At 40.4% G+C, this 24,521-nt stretch overlaps 1 protein-coding gene across 12 annotated transcripts in view; it reads right to left on the bottom strand.

Annotated features, from left to right (window-relative positions):
* NPAS3 (neuronal PAS domain protein 3) overlaps positions 1 to 24,521 on the bottom strand; it is a gene marked incomplete at both ends in the record, with an annotated part of 788,566 nt that overhangs the window by 673,356 nt on the left and 90,689 nt on the right. For 5 of the 12 annotated variants that reach the window (XM_080928919.1, XM_080928923.1, XM_080928924.1 and 2 more), the window contains one exon: positions 11,174 to 11,263. The exons of the other annotated variants lie outside the window; for them this stretch is intronic. In XM_080928919.1, the coding sequence (XP_080785045.1) occupies positions 11,174 to 11,263 (90 nt within the window). The remainder of the gene's footprint in view (positions 1 to 11,173; positions 11,264 to 24,521) is intronic. 12 annotated transcript variants of the gene reach the window in all.

The raw sequence follows: 24,521 nt of genomic DNA, 5'->3' as shown, positions 1-24,521 counted from the left end.
GTAGTTCATAAGGTCCTGTGGTAAGCCCTCAACCACAAGAAAACAGGAAAACTTTCAGAAAATGTGTAACATGTTCAAGATTGAGCAGAGACTATAGAATGAAATGGGGTTTGCTACACTAGTGTGGAACAGAGCCTGGGCTGTCACCCACACACTGTGTGACCCCAACTGCATGCATTCCTACAAAGAAACAAGGCCCTTCCACGGGGACATCCAAAGAATGAGAGGGGACTGACAGAATGATTTAACCACAGTATCATACATACTCTATTAACATCCAATCTTCAAAGTTGTGCCGTGCCTCATCGCTAAGTTTATGAGCATTGGCACATATATATTGAATGATGCATATGTGTAAGAGAACAAAAAAAAATCTGAGATTTAATCTTGGATTTAATGTTGACTTTTCTTTTCTCCATCTCATCTATCAGAAAATTAATTCTTCCTTCAAAATATCTTTCCCTGCCCTGGTTTCACATGCCTTTATTTCCAACACTTGGGAGGCAGAGACAGGCAGATCTCTGTGAGTTCAAGGCTAGCCTGATCTATATAGTTAAGTTCTAGGCCAGTCAAGTCTATGCAGTGAAACCCTGTCTTAAAAGACAAAAGTAAATAAAAAATGGAAATAGATATGGTCAGTTTTAGGTCAGCCAAGGCTATATAATAAGACTTTATCAGAGAGAGTTGGGTATAAGAAAGAAAGAGGGGGGGGAGGGAGGGAGGGAGGGAGGGAGGGAGGGAGAGGGAGAGGGAGGGGGAGAGAGGGAGGGAGAGGGAGGGAAAGAGGGGGAGGGAGGGAGGGAGGAAGGAAGGAAGGAAGGAAGGAAGGGAGGGAGGAAGGGAGGAAGGAAGGAAGGAAGGAAGGAGCTAGCCCAAGCTCTTCCCACTAGTTCTACTATACTTGCAGTATGACCACTGGAGTCTCAATCCACCTCTCCTACCCCCACTCTTGCCCTCTGAAGTATATGTGCAGCAAGCAGCCAGGTTCAAGTAGATCACCAAGCCTTCTGAAGCCTAACATCTTTCAATGGTGTTGTCTACCACTGCCTTTGCCCACTCACCCATTGCACACCAGCTCCTCAATGATGAGCTTGTCAGCACCTCTTCAGCATCAGGGCCTTTAAACAAACACTTGTCAAACCTGAAATGTTTTATTCTCAATAGCTAAATGACCTCCTCAGTCATTTGGTTATAGTTGCCCAATTGGCATCTTCCTGATGGGGCCAAACCACCTTTGCCCCAGAAGATCTAAGCTCTTCCTAACTTCTGTTTCGGTTCCATGGCACCGACCACTATCTAATACACTACATCCTCCTTCACCCTTCATCCTGGGTGTTTTTTGCCTAGTCCAATGCTACCTAACTTTGAACACTAAGATTATGAGACTTTGTTCACTTGAGTATTCCAGCGTATAGCTCCTTGTTATTGTAAGTACTCAATTAACAGGCCAACAGAAGAGAAGAGAGAGATCACTATGGATAAAATTAGAGACTTCACAGAGGAGGAAAGACAGGAGCCAGTACATGCAGAAACTGGGATAGCCTAATGAGACAAGGAATCTGTAAGGAGGCTGGAGCAAGACTAGAAGTGTGGCTTTGAACCATTGGCTGAGATTAAAGACACCATGCATAGGAATGAGCAGCAAATGAGCAAGAAAAAAGGTTGAATACAGCACCAAATCTGGTATCTATGTGTAAGGTAGCTCAGAAAGAAGGGGAAAGCTTGCATTTGCTAGCATGGAATACTGGATACATCATAGCATTTATTTATCTGCATCAAATTTGTCAAGGAGATAAATAAGACTAATTTGGCATTTGCAACAATCTAGGCCTAAAGTGATGCCCTGAATTAAGAAAATGAGAAAAGATAAAGAACCGTTTCCAAAGCTCTTAAACAGAAGATCTGACACTAAAGAAGCAGAATAAAAGATAACTCCAAAAGTGAGTCTGAATGACTACAGAAATTAAAACAAGACAGGTGCAAAGTAGGAGAGGAACTTCCTGGGGGTGGTACCATGGTCTGTTTGCAAGAAATGGTCATGCTACTGTGTGGAAAGCCTTGAATGGGAGATGGGGAAAGTCTTGATTGACAGGCCAGACTTGTCATGCCACAGCCATGGCACAGGGCTTGTTTATTTTATGCAAAGCATAGTTTACCATGATGCTTTGAGACTCAATTAACTATTTCCATGGACATTGTTACCAGCTTATAGGTTCCTATCTATAGAGGCCGAATTAAGGTGGAATGCAGCTAGAAATGCAGACTCTGAAGTCAAACGTAGAGCTTGATAAAAGGCAGCTATAATCTGGGATCCTTCTATGTTTCCTCTCTGGGGTGTAGATATTATTCCACATCAGGAGAACTATAGTTGCTAGGTAAACATATATAGCTTCACACACAAAGGCCACTGGCCTCCTTTCCTCTGTAGGGACATCCTGGTATATTCTAGGGTCTTGTCTTTTGCAGACGGTTTTCAATAGACCGGCCCTTAAAGGAGAAGGATGCGCAGAGCATCATCCTGCTCCAAGGGCCAAGATGAAAGGCAATGAACAGAATTCTCATTCCCTCCCTGCTCACTCCCCCTTTTCTTTCCTTTTTCTTTCCTCTTTCCCCCTTCTCCTTCCTTCTCTTCTTCCTCTTCTCTCTGTCCCCAATGTATATATGAATTCACCAGATTGCATCTTGCTAGTTGTATGAACTAGCAAATAGAGTCTATTGGGCCTTCATGTCCCCCAAATGCAAAATTAGAATTTTGCCTGCTTTAGGTAGCACCAATGAATCAATTACAAAAATGCCAGAACACCAAGACTCCTGTTTGCATCTTGCCAGCCTCTGTCTCACCAGCCTCACCTATATGGAAAAGCAGTGAACACAGCCACCAAGTGAAGAGACTGTCCCATTGTCAGTTGTAAGTATTGGATGCAGTTTCCCCAACACTCCCCTTACAACAGTGTGCTAAGTACCACTTTCAAGGATACCAATTACAGACTGAGGACACCTGGCAAGTTTCTCCAGAGGATGACTGTGAGCTTCTGCAGCTGCCCCCCTTGTTACCCCTCAGGAAATCCCAGGGAGAGCGTGCTGCTTCCCCAGAGCGAAGAGCCTTTGTCACTGCTCTCAAGACTTCCTTTAGGACATCCAAATGCCTCAACACACACGTAACAGAAGGCTTTCACTCCACACTAACTCAGCTTTGTCCTTAAAATTGTTTTCTTAATAGATGTGAGAGAGGAAGTAAAGAGAAGAATCATTTTTTTAAAATGCCAGGTACATTACTGTTCCAAGCAGGGCTGCCCTGGGCTATGACTCACCAGGAGCATGCCTGACCTCGAATCCCCAGAGAAATTATACCGTGGGGAAAGGTTCCATCAGTAGAAATGTTTAAGCAAAGCAAAGAGAGTGGGCCACTACATTTGGAAATATGTGTGGGCAAGCAAAGAGACTGAGGCCTGGGGAAACTTAGCAAGTGTTCTGAAGAAAGGGAGAGGAAAAAGTAGTTCTTAGAATGTTGCAGGGATGGTCCATTTGGTGACATAAACCTCAAATACGAAAAGCATTCTCTATGTCATATTCGTAACAGAAAGCTTATGGAAAAACCACCAAAGCAGCATTCTTCACTTGATGGCCATGGACCAAAATTCTCAAAACACCCAGCCCTCTCCTTGCTTTGAGAACTAGAGCTAAGCATCTCGTTACACAATATGCAAAATTTCCTTTTCTAGTGAGGGACACAAAGGTGGCAGAGAGCTGGCAGGTGAGAGAATGGGTTCCTGCAGGAGCCCAAAACCCGTGTAATAACTTAGCAGCTACTCTCCTGCACAGGTGTATCTGGCTCTTACAGGGATATATGGTCCTATATTCTGCCACACTCTCTGAGCATCATGTCCAGCCTCTTTCAGGATTTCCACATTCCATACTATACCATCTCTAGATAAAAATAATATTGAGCTGGTAAAGACTCTTTTGTTTGTTTGTTTGTTTGCTACTGAAAATCTTCTCACTAATCAGTTTATCTCCAGTTCTTGCCAGAGGAGTTCCCCAATACACAAGCAAAAAACATCCAAAACTTCAATACAAGCTACACCAGAAAACACATCTCTGCAGAAGACAGTTTGCATGTAGAACACCGCATTGCCTCCGGCTTTCTCTGAAAACTCAGCTCCACACACTTCCCAGCTTATACTTTTGTGGATTAATGCACAAAACCCCACCCATGAAACTGGGTTATGTCTGCAAAGAGGACATGCAGGTAAACACAAAAGGACAGACTCCAGCTTGTGAGTTGCTGCTATCTTTGAGAGTTTCAGATACAAATGGTAGACCAGCATTTCTTCCCTTACCTACTACAGGACTCAAATGCAGTGCATCTGTAATTATTAAAGAACTCCTTCAAAAGAAAAGAATGAAAAACTCTGGCTATAAAAGGAAAAACTCCGGAGATGATCGTGGGGCTAGAATCAGGCCAGATCCATTTTCAGCCCCCTGCAGTAATGACTAAATGCTACCACTTGAGAACGTGTGATCACAAAATGAGTAGCTCATAATCAGAATGAGTGTAAATCTTTTCACTCTGACACAAGAAATAATTCCAAAGATTCAACTAAAAGATATGCCTACAATACAGATAAAGCTTCCGTTATGGTGAGCACAACTTAATCGCAATCACAGTTCACACATGACTACAAATTCCCAGTTAGTGTGGAAACCTGAACACAGGCACAGGGGTATAACGGGCCTGTCTCTGAAACCACCTGTTGGAGACTTTGAACACAGTCTGCAGTGTTTATAAACGGCTAGTTCTACCTCCATTCCTCCCAACATGCCATGATTTCTACTCTCTGATCTCATTTGTGGGGTTCTTCATCCTGCAGCCATGTCCTACAGGTGTGTCCCTAATGAATGACTTTCTAAAATGTAAGTACTTACTTCTCACATAACAAAAATATACAATCCAGTGAAGGCAATTAATATACCTTCATTGTAAGCCATCCTGCCTTGACTTCCATCTTCTATTCTCTAGCATTGATACAGCCTAAATTGGAAGTGGTCTATGCATGCACAGGACTCCTCAAACAGGAGAAGCAGTCAGTTCAAGGGAGGTTCAGAACTGACTTCATAATGGGAGAATTCTCCGTTATGTCATCAAGGCAAAATGACTAGCCAACACCAGCGAAAGCTCACAGCCTTCCTTTCAAAGCATGCTGAATAAGCTGCAAAGCCCCGTGCAGAGGAAGCTGTGCATAGTTTTTGGCTTCCTTCCAACACACCTCCTGCGTGAGTCCCAGGCTGCGCTGCCTCTCTTCTGCTTCTGTGCTCCTCTGGGCGCACAGAGTGACTGTCCTTCAGCCTGATACCATTGCTCTCCCTTCCTCACCAGCCTCGCCTATGTGTACCCGTCCTCTTCCCCCCTATGCCTGCTTTGTAAAACTCGTAATGTGCCACACTTGGAATGCCCGCCTTTCTCCAAACCATCATGCTGGTACCTCTGCTCAAGCTGAGAGCCTTGAAGCACTAGATACAAAAAGATCAGTGTCTAACATGCAGATTTTGGGGGGGTACTAAACAAAGTCCATCCTCTATTTCTAACTCTTTTTGATTCTTTGTTACAGTCTGCTTCAAACACAACTGGCATATGTTATTGTAATGTAATGGAAGAGATCATGTAATAGCAATCAATTAAGCTAAAGAAGTTGCCAGCCCTTCAGCACAAGTGACCAATTACCCACAGATGCTCTATGAGGCACATACACTTTATGTTACTTCCCTGGACTGGCACATGACAGTATTAACATACAGACACATCACAGCCCTGTAACTACGGGGAAATCTCTTCTCCTCTTCCTGGGTCCTGTCCATTTATAAACACAAGAATTCCTGTACAAAAGCAGGTATAACATTAAACTGGTTAGAACACCCACATTCTAGATTTTGTAAAAGAAAAACAAATATTCCTTTAGAATTGTTCATGGTAACATGCAGAGCCCTAGGTACATAGCTTGGCCACCAAAGGAACTTACTACCCAAGCCTGGAGACACCTGAGTTAGACTCCCAGAGAAGCAGCTGGTGAGAGGAAAAGAACTGTCCTCTGACCTCAAGTGCACCCCAGCATATGCACCCCTCCCAGCACACACACTATTCAAATAAAATGTTAATTTATTTTAACGCAGAGTTCTGAGGATAGGGTATTATCAGTTAACACCAGATCTGCGGTGAGGAGTGCAGAGTGTGTCTCTCCATGGAAAAAACCATTTTTTGAAGATCTAAGTACATAGAAAAGTGAAATGAACCTCACAGAAGAGGGAGAGTGGTTTGGGACAGAGTAGGAAGTTGGGAATGAACCTTACAACCCCACCAACTTGACCCTGCTGCTTTTGGCAGCAGGAGTTTCAGGCACATACAAACACATTCTCAATCCGGGTTACTCAGCACTAGCTGCACTTCTGAGCCAAGGTCCCCTGGATGGGGCCTTCTCAATGAACAAGTCTCTCAGTGCTTACTGCAACGTGTCACATGCCTTCAGGCACTGCTGGTGACAGATGGCAGTCCCTCAGAGTCAGTCTTTTCTAAGTGCTGGTGTGCTGACTATTCTTGAATACAGCCTAAATAATTCTTGCAAATCCTCCAATCACAGGGCCCAACTCTATCTAAGGTGTGATGCAACTTAACCTCTGGAGTTCATATGACCCTTTCCAATTTAATTAATCTTCTTCTACTATGTTTTTTTTCAGTGCTAGAGATCATATCCAGTTTTTGCACATGCTATGTAATCAATCTACCACTGGGCTACCCCTCTATACTCACAATTTTGAGTGTGTGTCTCCGTATATGTGTATAGTATGTGTGGGTACTCGTATGCACGAGACTGCACAAGCACAAATGTGCGTATGTATTTGGAGGTCAGTGGTGGATATCCAATACTGTCCTCTATTGATCTCTACTTTATTCTGAAGATGGTTCCTCCCTAGACCCGGAGATCACTGATTGGCTATACTGAGTAACCAATGAGTGACAGGGTTACCCATTTTTCAGCTCCTCCCACCCTGGCATGAGGTTATACACACATGACATCATGCTGGACCTTGCTCTTTGTGTGGGTGCTGATTAGGCCCTCATCTTGAGTAGTGGATACATTGTTAGATTTTCTATAACAGGATCAGTAGCTCAAGCTGGCCTGGAATGCAAGATCTTCCTGCTCAGTTTCCCTAGTAATGGAAGTACAAGTCTGAACCATCAAGCCTTGTCCAAATAATCTTGATACTTATAGTCTTATTTCTACAATGCCTTACCCCATGGATGAATATCTAATAGGTCAAACACTTTCCTGTTCTCATTTAAAAGTAAAGCTTGACCCTGTGAAACAGCTCAGCAGCTAGAGGTAATTGCCACCATGACAGATGACCTGAATTTGACCTGTGGGACTCACACGATGGAAGATGGGATGCAACTGTCATAAGTTGTGATCCTCTGATACTCCTGTGTATAATGGGGCATGCTTTCCCCAATGCATGAAATTTAATTAATTAATTATAAATTTTATATATCTTGTTAAAATTTTATTTTACCTTAAATTTTTTGAATTTTTAGGGTTTCTTTAAAAATTCTACGGTATATTATAATATTTCCCCCTAATTCCTCCAAGATACTCCCCACAAAATAAATAAATAAATTATAATATACATTTTTAATAAATGAATAAAAATTGTTATCTTCCCTTTCCTTATTTTCTATATTGCTCTTATTTTTACATTTTAAAGATCAAAAAAGTCCACAATTGTCTTAATTTGGAAAGAACATTGGCTCATGCCAATCAAATCCAGTAACCTAGAAATGAGTTTGCTAAAAATTAAGGTATATTGTTATAATCTATATGTAGCTAAAATTAAAAGAATTTTCAGTAATAAATTAGAACTTTAGGAGCAGTTAATAATGGATTTTACATCTCTTTTTGTTTAACAACACCTTTTAATATTTTGGAAATGGTCTAACCATTTGAAAAATGCCAAGTAAAATCTAAATTCAATAGAAATTCCCAATAGTTACAAAGCGCAAGGCTTTCTGAATAACACCATGCTGCCAAAGGCTGAGCACCCACATGTGGAGGGCATAATAAGCAGCCTTTTCCAGTTTGCATGGTGCCAAAGTTCTCTCCTAATGCCACTGTCTAACACAAGGCCACTCCTCACACCGGAAGAGGTGGATGCACCTGGACTGAGCCACACTGGTTAATGCACATCCCTGGATATGCTATACAGATTGTACAGCCTCTTCCTCCCGGCGGCCCTTCCAGTCTACTGTACCCTGGACATGCAATGATACAGGCCTATATGTTCTATTTATATTCATCTACCTGATCCTACACAATAGCATTTCTCATTTTGGAAGGGTGTGTGTGTAAAGACCAGATGCAAACTCATGTTCTCTCATGACCCATTCAGCACACACATGTGCAGTTGAATCTACACACGTGGCTGAGAGAAAGAAAATAGAAGCTTTAACAAATAATCATGTGCTAACTTACAACACATGAAAACATTCTGTTCCTTTCTCTCTCATCACTAAATTAAATCCATGCATCCTGTTTGGGTTGTGACCCAGGGTTCGAAAACAATTCAGCCACACAGACTACAAGCTCACTGAAGACAGGCTAATATGGCATTTCCCTGAGTTGTTACTGTACCTGGCTGTACTTATGGAGGTCTGAGAAGGCAAAGCAATTTTTTTCAAATATTCAAAACTATAGTTGCTAAATGATGCCTTGAAAACAAGTAATAATTCATGTCATCAAATCAGGATGGTTAACGCTTTCCAATAAAAGCTGAACAGCCTCCTAAGACAGGGAGGGACTCCTTCACCAGAAACTGACAATGGGCTCTTTAAAATCTTGTCTTTTCTCATCACTAACAAAAGTTTAGCCCATTGCTCACTGAGGTTTTGTGTCTCTTTGCCTAGAGAGCAGATTCTGAGTGATCATCTGTTTCCCTATTCCTAGTAAGAATCCTTAACTGCCGTAAAAGATGCCAAGGTTCCTATGACCCAGAGATGCTAAAGAGGTGAGGTAAACACTCAGGAAAATAGGATCCAAACGCACAGACTCTCCCGTCAGCATGCCTGCACGCTGCACCCTGTCTACAGGTGCTGCGGAATGCACACGACAGCTCCAGACAATGCGGCTAAGCATCCTCACTAAACACACAGCACTATTAATCATCTTAGTGACAGTGCTCCAGTTGAACATCGTGGGGATTTCCTCCCCTTCTTCATCATTTATTTGCCAATATTTCCTTGTTATGAATATCCCCCAAGTGACTTTCCCCAGCCCTCACAGCTGTGCTGCCTCCCGTACCTACCTCAACTGCAAACACACTGACTCTTAAAACAACGACAACACAAAAGCCCTGACTCCTATGGTTAAAGGAGGGGCCTTAGCATAGACTGACTGACTCATGGCCCACCATGCTCCTCACTTTTTACAAGGACCTACCTCAGCCCTTAAGCAGAGGGTAATTTCGCAAGTGAAGCTGACTTGATTACATGTGAACCATAGCTGACTGCTGGTAGCCATTATTTGTAGGGTCAAAAATCAATTGTCACTTTAGTAGGTCCTTCAAGGACTGCTTCCCATGCTACCAACAGCTTCTTCAAAGAATCCACACAGCACAGAAAACTACAGGTCACCAACAAATTACAGAAGCCTACCCACTGGGACACACACATACACATGCACTCGAGCGCGCACACGCGCACACACACACACACACACACACACACACACACCCCAAAGGACTCAAATAATTTTGAAAAAAATAATGGAAATTAAGTTTCCATTGTGGTTACACCAATTCCGATGACAAAAAGAACAGGCAAGATGTGTGTGTGTGTGTGTGTGTGTGTGTGTGTGTGTGTGTGTGGAGAGAGAGAGAGAGAGGGAGATTGATACATATTGATATCAGTAAATAAAGCAAGAGAGATGAGCCATGGTGAACATGCCACCATGCGGCCATTATCACACACCCTTGCAGGCCACAAAGGCAGGGCACAGACGCAGCTGCTTCTAGGATCTACTCCATAGTGGTCCCAGACCTCCAAGGTCCCCAGTCTTTCCCACCTCTCTTAAAAATGAACACCTGAAATGACTCTCCACTGCCAGGTAAGGGAGGAGTCAGAGCAAAGCTTACCAGCTTATCCTCAAAAAGGGTTTTTAGGGAGGGAGCACTTTATTCTTTCCAAAAATAACATTCTACTGTAAAAAAAATAAAAGTACAGAAACAAGATCACAGCACAGTATGTTTGTAAAACATATGCAGAAGGACTGGTGCTTCTGGGAAAACGTGTTAACAGTGCATTTTCTATAGGGAAATATGATGTTAATCTCTCTTCAACAAATAGTCCAGAGTTGTTTTGGAAAGCATATATTTTTGCTCCTTTTCAGAAGACTTCGAATGGACCTTTTTGGAGGGGAACAAAACACAACTTCCTTCTGAGCAAAAGCAGCACAAATCAAACTCTGCTGTACTAAAATCCCACTCCCTCCCCTGAGCAGCAGGTTTACTTCAGCAACAGCAACAATACCTCATCACCCAGCCTGTAGGTGCTGTTAAGTAATGGACAGAGCAAAAGGCAGCAAAGACAGAGGACTCAACTTCAATTTAACTGTCCTGTAAGGTACATAGTAATTAGCTGCAAAGCTCTGAAATCTTAGCTAGCATGTTAAGTCTGCTACATGACAGTATAATTTGACTTCTTAAAGGATTATGCAAATTACAACTCATCATTCCATTACAGGATTGAAAAAAAGTGACAGCTAATTTATACATAACACACCTTTCAAATCCCTAAGATGCGTAGCACCTGTGCGATGTATTTTGCCGAGATTTTCTTGCACATAAGTACTTGTTTATTGCAATATAAAGAAGCTTACCTAAAAGCTTTAATACAGTTATTTAAAAAAAAAACTTTTAGACCACAATTTCAAAATAATAGACTCCCCCCACCCTTGATTTCAGAGGTAAATTTTTGTTTTTGTTATTTTCATTTTGTTCCATTTGATTTGGCTTTCCCCCAGTACAAATTTGATAAAAAATAAGGTTTAACACAATAAACTATTTGAATAGCTGGCAACCACAAGCACTGATGCACGAGCCAGAAGGCAGACTCACAAAGATTTCAACATACTTCTGGTAGGTAGATTCACAGTAGATTCCGTCATATCTGTAGATTTTCCTACATTCTGATTGGTTGGGCAGAGGATGCTGGGCAGTTATTCTGTAGAGGCATCAAAAACAGATAGACATGACTAGAGAGCGGAATGCAGGATAACAAGTGTGCTGAAATGTAATCATTTTGCTCTTTACCCTTAGGCTCTACTCACAACTGTAATGTGCACATACACTGTAGCTACTCAGGGCTGTAATGTGCACATACACTGTAGCTACTCACAGCTATAATGTGCACACACACTGTAGCTACTCAGGGTTGTAATGTGCACATACACTGTAGCTACTCATGGCTGTAATGTTCACATACACTGTAGCTACTCAGGGTTGTAATGTGCACATTCACTGTAGCTACTCACAGCTATAATGTGCACACACACTGTAGCTACTCATGGCTGTAATGTGCACATACACTGTAGCTACTCAGGGTTTTAATGTGCACATACACTGTAGCTACTCATGGCTGTAATGTTCACATACACTGTAGCTACTCATGGCTGTAATGTGCACATTCACTCAGGATTGTAATATATACAAAGGCTGTAGCATGTGAGTTCCCACTCTAGAGAGCCCCAGTCAGACAAAAGCAAGTGTTCTGGTTCTTCTTGGGAACAATCTTATTTTAATCTCAAAGTCATAAAAATAAGAGAAAATCAGGACAAGGGTCTAAAGCTAAACTTACTCTATAGTCCCCATGATTATTTTCTAAAGGAAATGTTAAAAACAAATGTCATTAGTGTTTTGTTACAGGACTGTCATTAATTCAATCATGCGTTACGAGAGGCGGCAACTGTAAATTAGCTATAAAACCAAAGTTGGGTTAATATGTTTTCAGCTTTAGTCAATTTATGTGGAGTTTGTACACTCCTGGTTTCTAAAGGGATGTAATACAGCTTACAGAACTGAACCCAATTAGGGATAAAAACGCAAGCAAGGCCATCGGGAGTGAGGGTTAGATGTTAACAGGCACCTGAGATGAGCTGATTACGGCGGATCCAGGTTTCTTGGCAGTTAAGGCAAAAGGGGGGTGGGAGCTTACACAGTTTTTCTTTGTATCACTTAAGCATATAAATTCATCTGAGACTCCCTGTATTATATAGACATAAAAATGCTGAGAGGCATTTTCTGACCATTTCCTTCTATTGAAAATTTCTTCATTCAGGGGGAGAAGTACATAAGGAACCTATCTTGTTTTGTTTTAGTGAAAAGTCATGAAATTCAATCAATATGAAATATCAGAAAGAGTACCAAGCAGTTTGCTGTAATAACTCTAACAGAAAGTAACATAACATCCAATCTTCAAGCATATAACATATACTTGCATTTATATATGCATATATAGTTATATATTTTATATATGCATATACACACAGACACAGAAACAGACACACACACAGACAGACACACAGAGACAGACATACACACAGATACACACAGACAGAAACATAGACACACACACAAACAACACACATAGACACACACACAGACACACAGTCACAGGCAACACATGCATACAAATAACACAGACACACACAGACAGCACACACAGACATATGCATACACACAGAGAGACACACATAGACACACACAAAGACAACACACACACACATACACACAGAGACACACAGACACACAAACATCTACACAGATACAGACACACAGACACACACACACCTTCGGCAGTAATTAAATCATGCCATGCATCCCGATTTTATAAACACTCAGATGAGTCTTTTCTAATTTCTGTGTGCCTAGAATGTCATTAAGTTTACTTAATATTTCATAAAGTCCAATATACCTGGGGACAGTACTTTATAACAAGTTAAGTTCTATTTTGGAGCTGTATTTATATTCTTCCCTCAGATATTATTTAACATGTTCTCTCTGTTATAATCAGCCTGGCCCCAAATCTCTTATTAAATTTAGCCGGCCAACAGTTCTATCTATAATTAATCATTTGCCCCTTGTTTAAAGTGATTTTTAAACCCCATTTGATTATTGCACTCAACTTGTAGCATAGATGCACTCATTAACTATCTCCGGAACCCAAGGCTTTCATTAACCCACGTGGTTTTTCATTGTAAAGCTGATCCGGGAGAGCAGGAGACATAAACAGATTGAAATGAAGAGCGAGCTGGCTTGAAAGATGCAATTACAAGGTCGACCTGACGAATTCCTGTTAGCCATTAAGTTCACAAAAACAAATTCTGAGAAGAGATTTAAGCAATGGCTTTTGATGGTATACATGTTTTTAATTTTAAATGTACTTGATGAGATCACACTGACGTGCTCAGCACTTCTCTTCAGTCATCTCTGTATGTTTTAAAGTTGATTTCTCATAGTTTGCTGTAAAGACCTAAGAAGCAATTGCATGGGAACAGATCTAAGCTGATTCCCAACAATTCCGTAAGCCATCTCAGAGAGGTATTGGGTAGAGACGGAAAGACAAAATTACTAAAAAGGACTGTCACTTTCACCAGCCCCCTTTAATGACAGCCAAGGTTATAATGAAGTTTTGATTTGCCTGCTGTATCCCATTGAGAAAACTACCTGGTGTAAAAAAATAACAGACAAAAACCTCTCCAGGAAACAAAGCCCCCGGCCATCATTTACTTAACACTTGCTGTCTCTCCTTTCTTGCGACAATAGATTATTAACCAATGGCTTTTTGAGTTCATTTTCTTCACCTGATTTTTGTTCTTAAAGATTAAACACTACCAGTAAAAAGTTCAAATACGCCTTTCAGTCGTGAAACTATGATGAACCACGGTGTCTGCCCGTCACACAGCCCACAGTCCTCCCCTTTGTGTCAGGGCTCTCTGGATGGACTCATCATCCGGCTTGGGGTAGGGCTTAAGTGCATTTACATACATGTGAAACGTGTAGGCTATGACTAATTTTAACTCACGGGGCAGAATTTAAATAATTAGTTACAAGAAGTCAAACTAAGGGAAAAAGGAGGAGAGAGATGGTTAGAGGCAGGGTAGTAAATTGTTCCATTTTTGCAGGTAATCTAAATGCAAACTAGAAGCAACTTATCATGAGAATGGATTTTCCACCATCTGGTCAAATAACAGGGGATTTGTCTAGTGGCGAGCAAAGAATGGAATGATGTGAGAAAGATTAGCGGGCAAGTCCTACAGTTAGCTAAAATGTATTTTGTGCAAACAAGAACAGATGACGCCTTAACAATTACACCTGTCACAAACTCCAGAAAGCAATCCATCTCTGAACAGCCCAGTTGAAAACAGGCTAGTTCATAACAAAATGAATTTTTTTTAAACAATTGCCAGCCATAACAGTTTGATGCATGACAAGCTTAGGAAGTCACATTTCACGTTCAACTGAAACCTTAACTAACTGGACCCTGGTTTCCAGTGATAAGTAAGATATTAGACCCTCTAAAAATGTTGAAACCATATAAATGGCAGGTTTAAAAACCACAAAAAGCAAGGAAATTTGAAATTAGAGACCAAATCATTAGAAACAAGAAACTGCCGTGGGCATATCCTTTGGAGGCCAGACTGCCACTGTCCTGGCATTACCACTGTCCTGACACTATGGACTCTTTCCTGGGACAAATGTTCCTTTGCTGCAGGAACATGAGTCAAAGACCAGAGAGCTCATCTTGATGAGGTTCTGCAGATGTTCCAAGGGATTTTATTTTCTCACCTTCATAAATGCTGCCAACCCTCTGGTTTATATTTTTGTTTACCCTTGTTATTTTAAGTTGATAGTCTGAACTTTGATAGTAGCCCAGCATACATAATTTCATATTAATCTTCACACTTAGGCCATTCTGACGAATTCCCCATAGATCCCATTATAAACAGAGCTCAGACCCCCAAACTGGAAATGCCTTTGGTGGTAACAGTGGTTCTTATGTGTATCAAGCAATGCAATCTACCTCAGATAGAATCCACTATTATCTTTCAGTCTTTGAATATAACAGTGACTCATGGGCATTCTCCTGGAGGAGATTTTCTTCAACAGATGTGTGAAGACTACAAGAGAACTTCATTGAAAACCTATCTATGGCTTCCTTTTTATTTGCTCTATTAAGTTTCTATTCTAATGACTATGTTATTCATACTGTTCATAGTTTGACTCCGAGAGCTTGAAAAGAAATGATTCTTTTTATCATGGGAATTCCCTTCCTTTGATTACTCTATGCCCTGTAAACAACAGTGGCTAGTACTTCATGTCTTCCATGCTAACGATCAATCATACTAAATAGAACATGTGCCCCTCCATTCTGACAGCACCATCCATAGCCTTTTGTGTAATGAATCAGGCCATGGTGTTTCTCTAAAACATATGGGAAAGCACTGATATACTGCACCAGGAAATATGGTTAGGAGTTTGGTTAATATGTGGCATTTGCCAAGTTACCTCTGAGAGGCACAGCTTCCCATGTAAAAATGGGAATCATAGGAAGTATCTGCTCTACAACATGCTTAGAAAAAAAATTTAATTGGATATTCTCTGTATTTACATTTCAAATGTTATCCCTTTCCCCTCCTTCCCCCTGCCATCAACCTTCCCCCTTTCCTTGATCCCATGAAGGTACTCCCTCTCCCAACCACACTCTCCACCTCAGCACCTTGGCATTCTCCTATACTGGGAAAGCATGCCTTCATGGACCAAAGGCCTCTTCTCCCACTGATGCCAGACAATGCTATCCTCTACTACATAGGCAACTGGAGCCATGGGTCTCTCCATATGTACTCAATGGTTGGTGTATTAGTCCCTGGGAGCTCTGGAGGGTTTGGTTGGTTGATAATGGTGTTCTTTCCATGGGTTTACAATTCCTTTCAGCTCCTCCAGTCCTTTCTCTATTTCCTTCACTGGAATCCCCATATTCAGTCCGATGGTTAGCTACAAGCATCCTCATCTGTATCTGTATGACTCTGGCAGAGCCTCTGCAGGAGCATTCATATTTTGCTCCTGCCTGTAAGCACTTCTTGGCATCAGCAATAGTGCTTGAGTTTTGTGGCTGCATATGGGGTGGATCCCCAGGTGAGGCAGCCTCTGAGTCATTCTTTCTTCAATTCCTGCTCCACTATTTGTCCCTGTATTTCCTCCTGTGAGTATTTTGTTCTCCCTTCTAAGAAGGACTGAGGCATTTGCATTGTGGAAGTTGCTTAGCTCTAAAATTTCACATATCAATAGCATGATAAATGTAACCTTATAATAATATTAATTACCAACTTAAATGCTAAAGTTACTGGAGGATTATATACTTTGATAAACTCCTGGTATAAACTGAGAAACTTTTATTAAAAGTGAGTATTTTAATATGATCTTTTAAGGCCTTCTGTGATGCCTTAATGATTCTTGCAGATGGCCTATTTATAAAGTTTCATGATGATTCATAACATCTAAGTTCAAGTTAATTAATGTAACTTTTATCAAAATAAATTATTTACTCAATGAGCTTTCTGTCCTTAATAGTAATGTAGCAAGGAACAGAGGTTGGGGCAGCAATGCTACACCAAGTCCAGAAACCAGAGCAAAGAACAAGATCCCATTTGATAAGACCCACCTAAGAATATCCAGCTTCAGACTTTTGAAATGCTAACTTGCAAAAGAGACTCATCCAGTATGAGCCAACAGAGAGGACTTGGATCTCAAGTTCTAAAGACATAAAAAGACAGGTTTCAAAGGTGGGCTCAGGACAGACCAATTCTTGATGTCACTGGTACTCTGAGCTCATTCAAACACCCACCTAGTGCATGTTAAAAGAGAGTTCTCAAGCACCAAACTTGGTGGTGGTGGGGGACTCTACTGGGAAAGAAAGGCTGATCTTGGAAGGGAGACTCTACTGGAAAAGGGGAATTCCACTAAAAAGGGGGACTGTTCTGGGAAGGGAGACTCTACTGGAAAGAGGACTTTGATCATGTCTAGAGAGTCTGTTTCCAATCAGCTCCTTCCACCAAGTGGTACCAGACAGGAGTCCTCAGCAGGAAGGAGCAGTTTCTGCCTTTACTGCTAATTCCTAGCTGCTAAAAATCTTTACAGAATAATAGATTGAAGGCAAAACAAACAGAAAACTCTAACAGGGTAACTAAACAGCACCTGAAATACTCTCGTTAGCCAGACAAGGCTTGCTCTGGCTTGTGCTCTCTCTCTTTCTCCCTCCCACACCCCATCCTCCCCTCACCCTGCCTCTCTGTCCTTGTTCATCTTGTCTCCCTGACCTTTGAGGCTTCCCATAGTTGCCTATTTTATGGGAGTCATGTCCAGTTAATGTTTAGGATCCAAAGCTTTGAAATTAAACAGGCATGTATACAAATGTGAATTTCACCAACTGTGACATTGAAAAGAGGCCAGTACTTCTCTAAACCTTAAGGACAACAGTAAGCAAGACTTGGGTGCACATTGTAGTACTGTAAGCCTGCATCAGAGTATCTGGAATAAAACCAAGGGTTGTAATCAAAATAACTAATAATCCACTTATTAACAAACTTGGATGCTATCTTTGTCGATCACTGTACAGGAACATCAACCATGCTACCTAAACTAGAGATGTCTGTTCACATGAGCCTGATACATGCAAGCAAGGTTTACAACTTCAGTGAAAGTAAGGTTTGACTGCTTTGAAAGTAAGAAGGGTCAAGGTAGCATTGGGCTGTTTTATAAGTTCAAAAACAAAAGAAAACAAACAAAAGACAACCGTGCAGTGACAGAAACTAAAGTTTGTACCCAAGCCCTCTCTTCCCACACATGGATACACATCTTCCTTTACCAGGGTGCTGTGTGTCTGTCAGACAATGAAAGCAATGGTGCTGGTTTGTTTATACTATTTCTATCTACCAAGGGTTCGTACTGAAAGACTTGACAGTTGTTAAAGGTTCTCCGTGGGGAACGCTGTTCTGCATCCTATGGGTCAGTTCTGAAATATACTGATTGACAAAAACCAGGTCAGAACCTTATCTAGATGTAGAAAATAAAAGGCAGAAGACATTGAAAGTGGAAGTCCAGCATGGCTTGAGTTACAATCCCATTAATGGTGGTAAAAGGTGAATAGAGAACAGCAGGTAAACAGTCTTCCCAAAGCCAGAGCAGCTCAGCGGGGTGCACCAACTGTAGGAATCACCTTAGAAAGACTATTCCCAGAGGAACAGCCTGAGGTCAGGAGTAAGAAGAGAAAAATCTACAAGGGGAAGCTCCTACCACTCACACTTCTAGACTGTGTTACAGTCAACTGTTCTCTACTTGTCCAAGAAGTCTGTTTCCAGGAGTCTGAGCACAACACAAATATGATTATGTGTGAATATATTGGATTACCAAGAGTACTGGATGACATATTTGTGGGTGTCTGGTGGCCTTAAACACTGTCTGAACAACAGACATTCCTTTTTTTTTTAAATGAGTAAATGAGAACACTTATTCCACATAACTGATAAGTAGACAGACTCTGACTTCTAGATTATTCTGTTCTAGGACCTGACATCTATACCTCCTCAAATAAGACCTAACATGGAAAGTGTTATTCCCAAAGCAAATTCTACTAAAAGGTCAGTTCTACATGCAATCCTAAATAAACATTCCTAAATGCTTCAAATGGCATAGACTCTGTCTTTCATTAATGCATTGCATTCTATACAGTGGTCCCCAGGTGGACAGCTTTCAAAGCAGTAGAGGCATCTCACACAACCCACACTTTCACTAAAGAAACCAAGACTAAGACAATCAAGAAAGACAGCAGACTGTACCCAGAGATGAAGGAAACAGCTATATTGATATCCTGTATGCATGAGGGCACTACCAATATAAATTTTTTAATCTCAGTACCAACAAAACCTCAGATTTTGTTAGGAGGGCCCCTAGCCAATATCTCTATTGGATCTATTCAAATAAGTTTGGGATTGGGTATTGACATGTCTCTATCAGTGTTTTCCTTTATGAGAGTAATCATGTGCCCAAGGCTCATTAGAAATAAGTGTAAATCATTAAACAGCTTGGAATACTTAAACCAAGATTTTCTCAGTGCCTAGCCTTTGATATCACACAGGTTTTGTTTACTAGCTGATTCCTTCTTAACACTTGCCATGAATAGCAAAGGACATTAACATGTATGAGAGCAGAGGAACTAACATTTTAGAAATAGAGGTCAAATTTTATTTTCTATGTTAATGATAAACAAATTTCATCACTATTGATTAATTTGTATATGACTGAAGAAGTACAATAGGCATTGAAGTTGATTCCTAAAACTCTTAAAGTATCAATGGAAAAATAAGCAGCATATGAATGATTTCATTCAGTAGCTACTACACCCTTCTTCAGGCCAATTTAACCCTTGGCTTTGAATTTTACCTGTCAACTAATGGCTTTGAGTTCCCCATCTTCAGCTCTTGTCTTAACCCAATCCCAAATTCTGTGTGTTCATCCATCTCTACTTGGAGCTTCTACCTGATCATTTGAATACTGCATCCTTCAGTTTCCTCTTCTATTCGCAAAGCCATTTCATGATGTGGTCTACACATCTGTATGAAGGCAATCTTCCTAATACATGTTCTATATGCAGGCTACACTGGTCGCCATGCTCAATCACCACAGCTTCCTTCTCCTAGCTACCCTGGTTTGGATCTACTGTCTTACTCCAGCAGTCTCACTGCATCCAAGTTGTTAAAAGGCAACATGATGTCATCTTGCAATGGTATGATCTGCAATGACCCCTAAGGCCCGATCAGGCCATATTAGAGGTAGGGAAATTTGAAGAGGTAGAACAACATTTGAAGTTTTAGTCACTGGAGCATGGCTGAATGGGTCTGTGAGACCATGGCCTCTTACTCTGGTTTGTGTTCTAGCTTGCCCCTTCATTTACGTCTTATAATCACGTAGTATATTGCTACAGACTGAAAAGCAATGGGGCTAGAGATATGGCCTAGAACACCCAAAACTGTCCCCACATAAGCTTTTCATCTGAACAAGTTTTCTAAAGCTCACTACAGAAACCCAACATAGGTCACTACCCTATGACTCTCCACTAAACCACAGAATCAAAGCTTGTCTTATTCTGGCTCATGCCCACTTGCCCAACTTCCACACCTGTTAGCAATCCATTTTATTTCCATTTGACTTTTCCATGGTTGACTTGCATGTGACTCTCAAAACTGACCTAGTTCTTGACTTTTGAGTTCAGCATTCACAAGGACAACACATGCTTCCTGTGCTACAAAAAAATCTCTAGTAAAGCTTCATTCCTTGGCTGTGGCTAATGTGTGGGGTCTAAGTAAGGACATGTTTTACAGGTTAGATCTTCAATTCTAAAAGCTGTTGAAGAGATAACAAGGACAGTGAATATGTTCAGAGATGCAGATCTCTGCTCTGTCTTTGTGGCCTACTCCATTCCAACTCAGCCCAGGTTTCCTCCTTAGCCCAAAGACTTGAAATAAATGCATCTTCCATTTGGCCAGTGGTACTCAACCTTTCTGATGCTTTGGCCCTTTAATACAGTTCTTCATGTTGTGATGACTTCCCAACCATAGAATAATTACTTCATAACTGTAATTTTGCTGCTGTTATGAATTATAATGTAAATATCTATATATTCTGATAGTCTTAGGTGATCCCTATGAGGAAGTAACATGACCCCCAAAAGGTCAGAACCCACAGGTTGAGAACTGCTGCATTTAGCAATTAACCACTTTCTGCAGTACCTTAAGCCTTATCTCAAGCAACATGAGAAGGAAAAAATAATCAGCTCAAAGAAATGCCCACCAGACTCCTGTCTACAACATGCTTGCCCAACAAAACTATATTAGTAACTTTCATTGACAATAAAAAAAAAAAACCCGAGGCCCTAAGACTAGATTGTATAAGGTTCATCTATTCAAGATGTTAATAAATCTAAGATAAAAGTTATGCATACCAATATTAGCCAGGGGGCTGCTTTGCTAACGAACACACTAAAGAAGCACTTAGTGTTTCTAAGCTTTGTATCTCTTGCTAGATAAATCGTAATTAAAACAATTTTGAGATTCAGACCAAAAATAAATTGAGAAGTGAAAAATCTTCCAACCTGATTATGACAGAGAAAAACAGTTCACAGGACACAACTCAAAGTTCGGAATGTTTTAGTTCCTGGAGGTCAAGACCAGATGCTAATCAAGTACCCTGCCACTAAAGAGCATCCCCAGAACACACCTTAAAATGTAAGATGTAGAATAGCATTAAAATACAATGTCATAAATCCACACATATATGTATATGAATATATATATGGAAAAAAGTAATTTACGAAACTTTCATTTTACTCTACTCCAGGATAACAGGAGGGATCACTGGAATCTGGCCTTTAGTAGCCACAGGAACAGGAACACAGCCTCCTTTGAAACTAGGCATGTCCATGGGACTGTTCTTATTCATACAGGAAGAACAGGAATGAGGGTGTGTTTGTCATGGGCCTAGAACTCTAGGCACTGGCTAAGTTCTCTGCCATAGCTTTCCTTCCTTAAAAACTGTTCAGAAGCAACCATAGCAGCTTTCACTAGACAGACAGAATGATGGTAAGAACAGAGCCACCTTCAGCCGGAGCTGTTAAATAACATTAAATCATGAACTTCGCCCTTCTTTCGGTTACTACATTTTCTTTACTAAAAACCCCTTGGATATGACCTGATCCAACCCCTATCCAGCTTCTCTACCCCTACTTACACTACCAAGGTTAGTCTGAAATACTTTTGCTCTATCTACTCCTCTTCTATGCCACCAGCATCCTCCATACCTAGCTCTCTTACAAAGCTCCTCGGAGTCCAATAGAATGGTTTACCTTACAAGCTCTTAAGGCAGGAATTCCTCCCATGTTACATGTTACACCATGCATGCATAGATAGCTTAATAAGTTCTGAATGAACAAGTCAAATTAAAGAATACCCCTACTTCCCAAAAATGGCTACAAGTAAACAAGATTTGTTATTACAAATGTCTGTCAGTCCACACTCAACAGTAACTGTGCTGTGGTATAGATAAATGAAGACCTTTTCTCCATTAGATATGTAAACAAAATATTATGGCTTAAACATGCACAGGTGGTTAAGACTGAAATCATAACTACACTCAAGTGGCAAAATAAAATGATAGAAAGTGGTCTTTGAAATTCACTTTGAATTATCAGTAATTGTTATTTAATGTTAATCATTATGCTGTTAAAATTAATGTGATTATTCATGATGAGAGGTTATGATAGTTTTGGTCTCTATTTTTTTTTTCAGTTTGGTTTGTTTTTAAAAATGTACCCCCAAAATAATTTTGCACATTACCTCTGTGAACTCTCTGGTATGGATGTGACACTGGGTTTCATCATCTATGAAAAAATACTATATTTAAGTCAAATTAGAAATACACCACAAAGGCTTGTGAAAGAAAGGAGATAGTTAAGACCGTATAAAGGAGATCAGAGCACACTCCTTGGGATGTGACTTTTTTTTTTAATCTAAAGATCTTGTATCTTAGGACAAATATTTGCAGGTTTTTAAAACTTCCTACCTATCATTTTGTTGGAGTATAAGACATATTTTCTTTTCATTTGAAATGTTGTGAGATTATTAACAGGAGCGAAGACTTAAAACAGCGAGTGTGTAATGGGAGTGAACTGGATTCTTTGGCCCTTTCTCCACTAAGAGTTAACAATCTGTCACAGCGCTCTCTCAGCTTAGGACGACAAGTAAACAGCTAAAAGCACAAGCGGCCTTGACACATGTATTCTATTCATTATAACAATTACATTTACAGAGTTAGACAAATGCTCGGGAGAATCTGCTTCCTCAAGTTTGATTTGGGTTGAAGCCAAAACATTTCAGCTTTGGTACTCAGGAGTATTATTTAGAAGATAAATTGCCTGATATCAGATTTTGGAAAAGGTAGAATTACCATCAAGACTTGTTATACAACAATTCATTGGAGGTAACATACCCTGTACTATTCAGTTTTGCTTATCATAAAAAAGGATTACTACTAAGGAGAATTTAATTGGAATAAAATATCACTGAATTGTAGTTTAGTGTAGTATTACAATAATAAACAGACCACCTCCTTCTCCATGAAAAAAATTTTATCATGAGATTTTACTCCACAGATGCTATGAAATATATTTAGAAATACGTTCTTATCATAAATCTTTTAACACCAAAGTTGACTGTACCAACTAGTAGGAGAGCTTCAGGGTTGATCCCCTACTTCTTTTGAATAACAAAAATGGTCTCAGCTTTCAGGGTGGCAATTTTGCAAAGATATATTTGAGGGGAGCAAGTTACATTTAACTAAAACTCCATTATAAAGCAGCAACCACAGCTGGGTAATATAAAGTACTTTCCTTGGATATATTTGAGATCTGTACATATTTTCTGTTTCTTTCAAGGTCTTGATACAGAAAGATTTATTAGCACTGTCTTCTTTATAGGAAAAAAAAAAATGACCCGGTGTAAAAGTTTGTATTTTTCTGTATCAAGAATCCACACATCTGTGCTAACCTCTCTCAAAATAATATGAATAAAAGGCTCTTTTTAACTTGCTTAAGCCAAATTGCCATCAAATTATAACTAAGATTTACTCTTTTTTTTTTAATTGTGCTCACAGATAATATGAATGCCAACCTTAAGCTTGCTCACAGTCTCTGAATGAAGTGTCACTTTGAAGAGGAAGGACACAATAATGGGTGCCATTAAACAGGATTGGGACAGGAACACGAAATAAGTCTCACTGGTATGGACTGTTCTGGTAGAGTTTCTGTTTTGACAGTTTTCTGTGTTAACCTGGACAGTTCTGTGGACAATTGTTTTTTCACATAATGACCTGCAAGTTGGACTAGACAGATGGGTTCTCATGGTACATGGTTGTCCTCATTGTGAGCACATCTATTCACTTACATGTGCTTCTACACAGAAGAGTCCACACCCAAAGTGCAAGTGTCCATTTTCTCCCTCCCTTGCCACACCTGATATCTAATGACTGTGTTTACAAAAACCCTCTAGTCAGAACATCCCCACAGTGCAAGGAAGACCTGTTGTGTCAAGGAGTGTCCCGAGTGCAGGGATAACGGCAGCTCCTGTAGTTAACAGAGTCCCCAAATGCCAGCACACAAATGTTTACCCCTGTGACATGGAGACACAACCCTGCATGATCTGCCCTTGGTATATCGCTGCACATATTTTACAAATTTTCATTAACCCTTTAAAATTCATTTTTAATGTGCCCAAAAGAAGAAAGTATAACATGTTTGAGAAACTAATATGACGGGCACTTAACTTTCTTTCTGTGTGTTTTATTTTATTCATGTATACTTATTGCATAAAGTATAA

Source organism: Micromys minutus (assembly GCF_963924665.1).
Source record: "Micromys minutus genome assembly, chromosome: 1".
In the NCBI taxonomy this organism is placed as follows: Eukaryota; Metazoa; Chordata; class Mammalia; order Rodentia; family Muridae; genus Micromys; species Micromys minutus.
The sequence above is the reverse complement of the archived record's forward strand: the minus strand, read 5'-3'. Positions and strand labels throughout refer to the sequence as shown.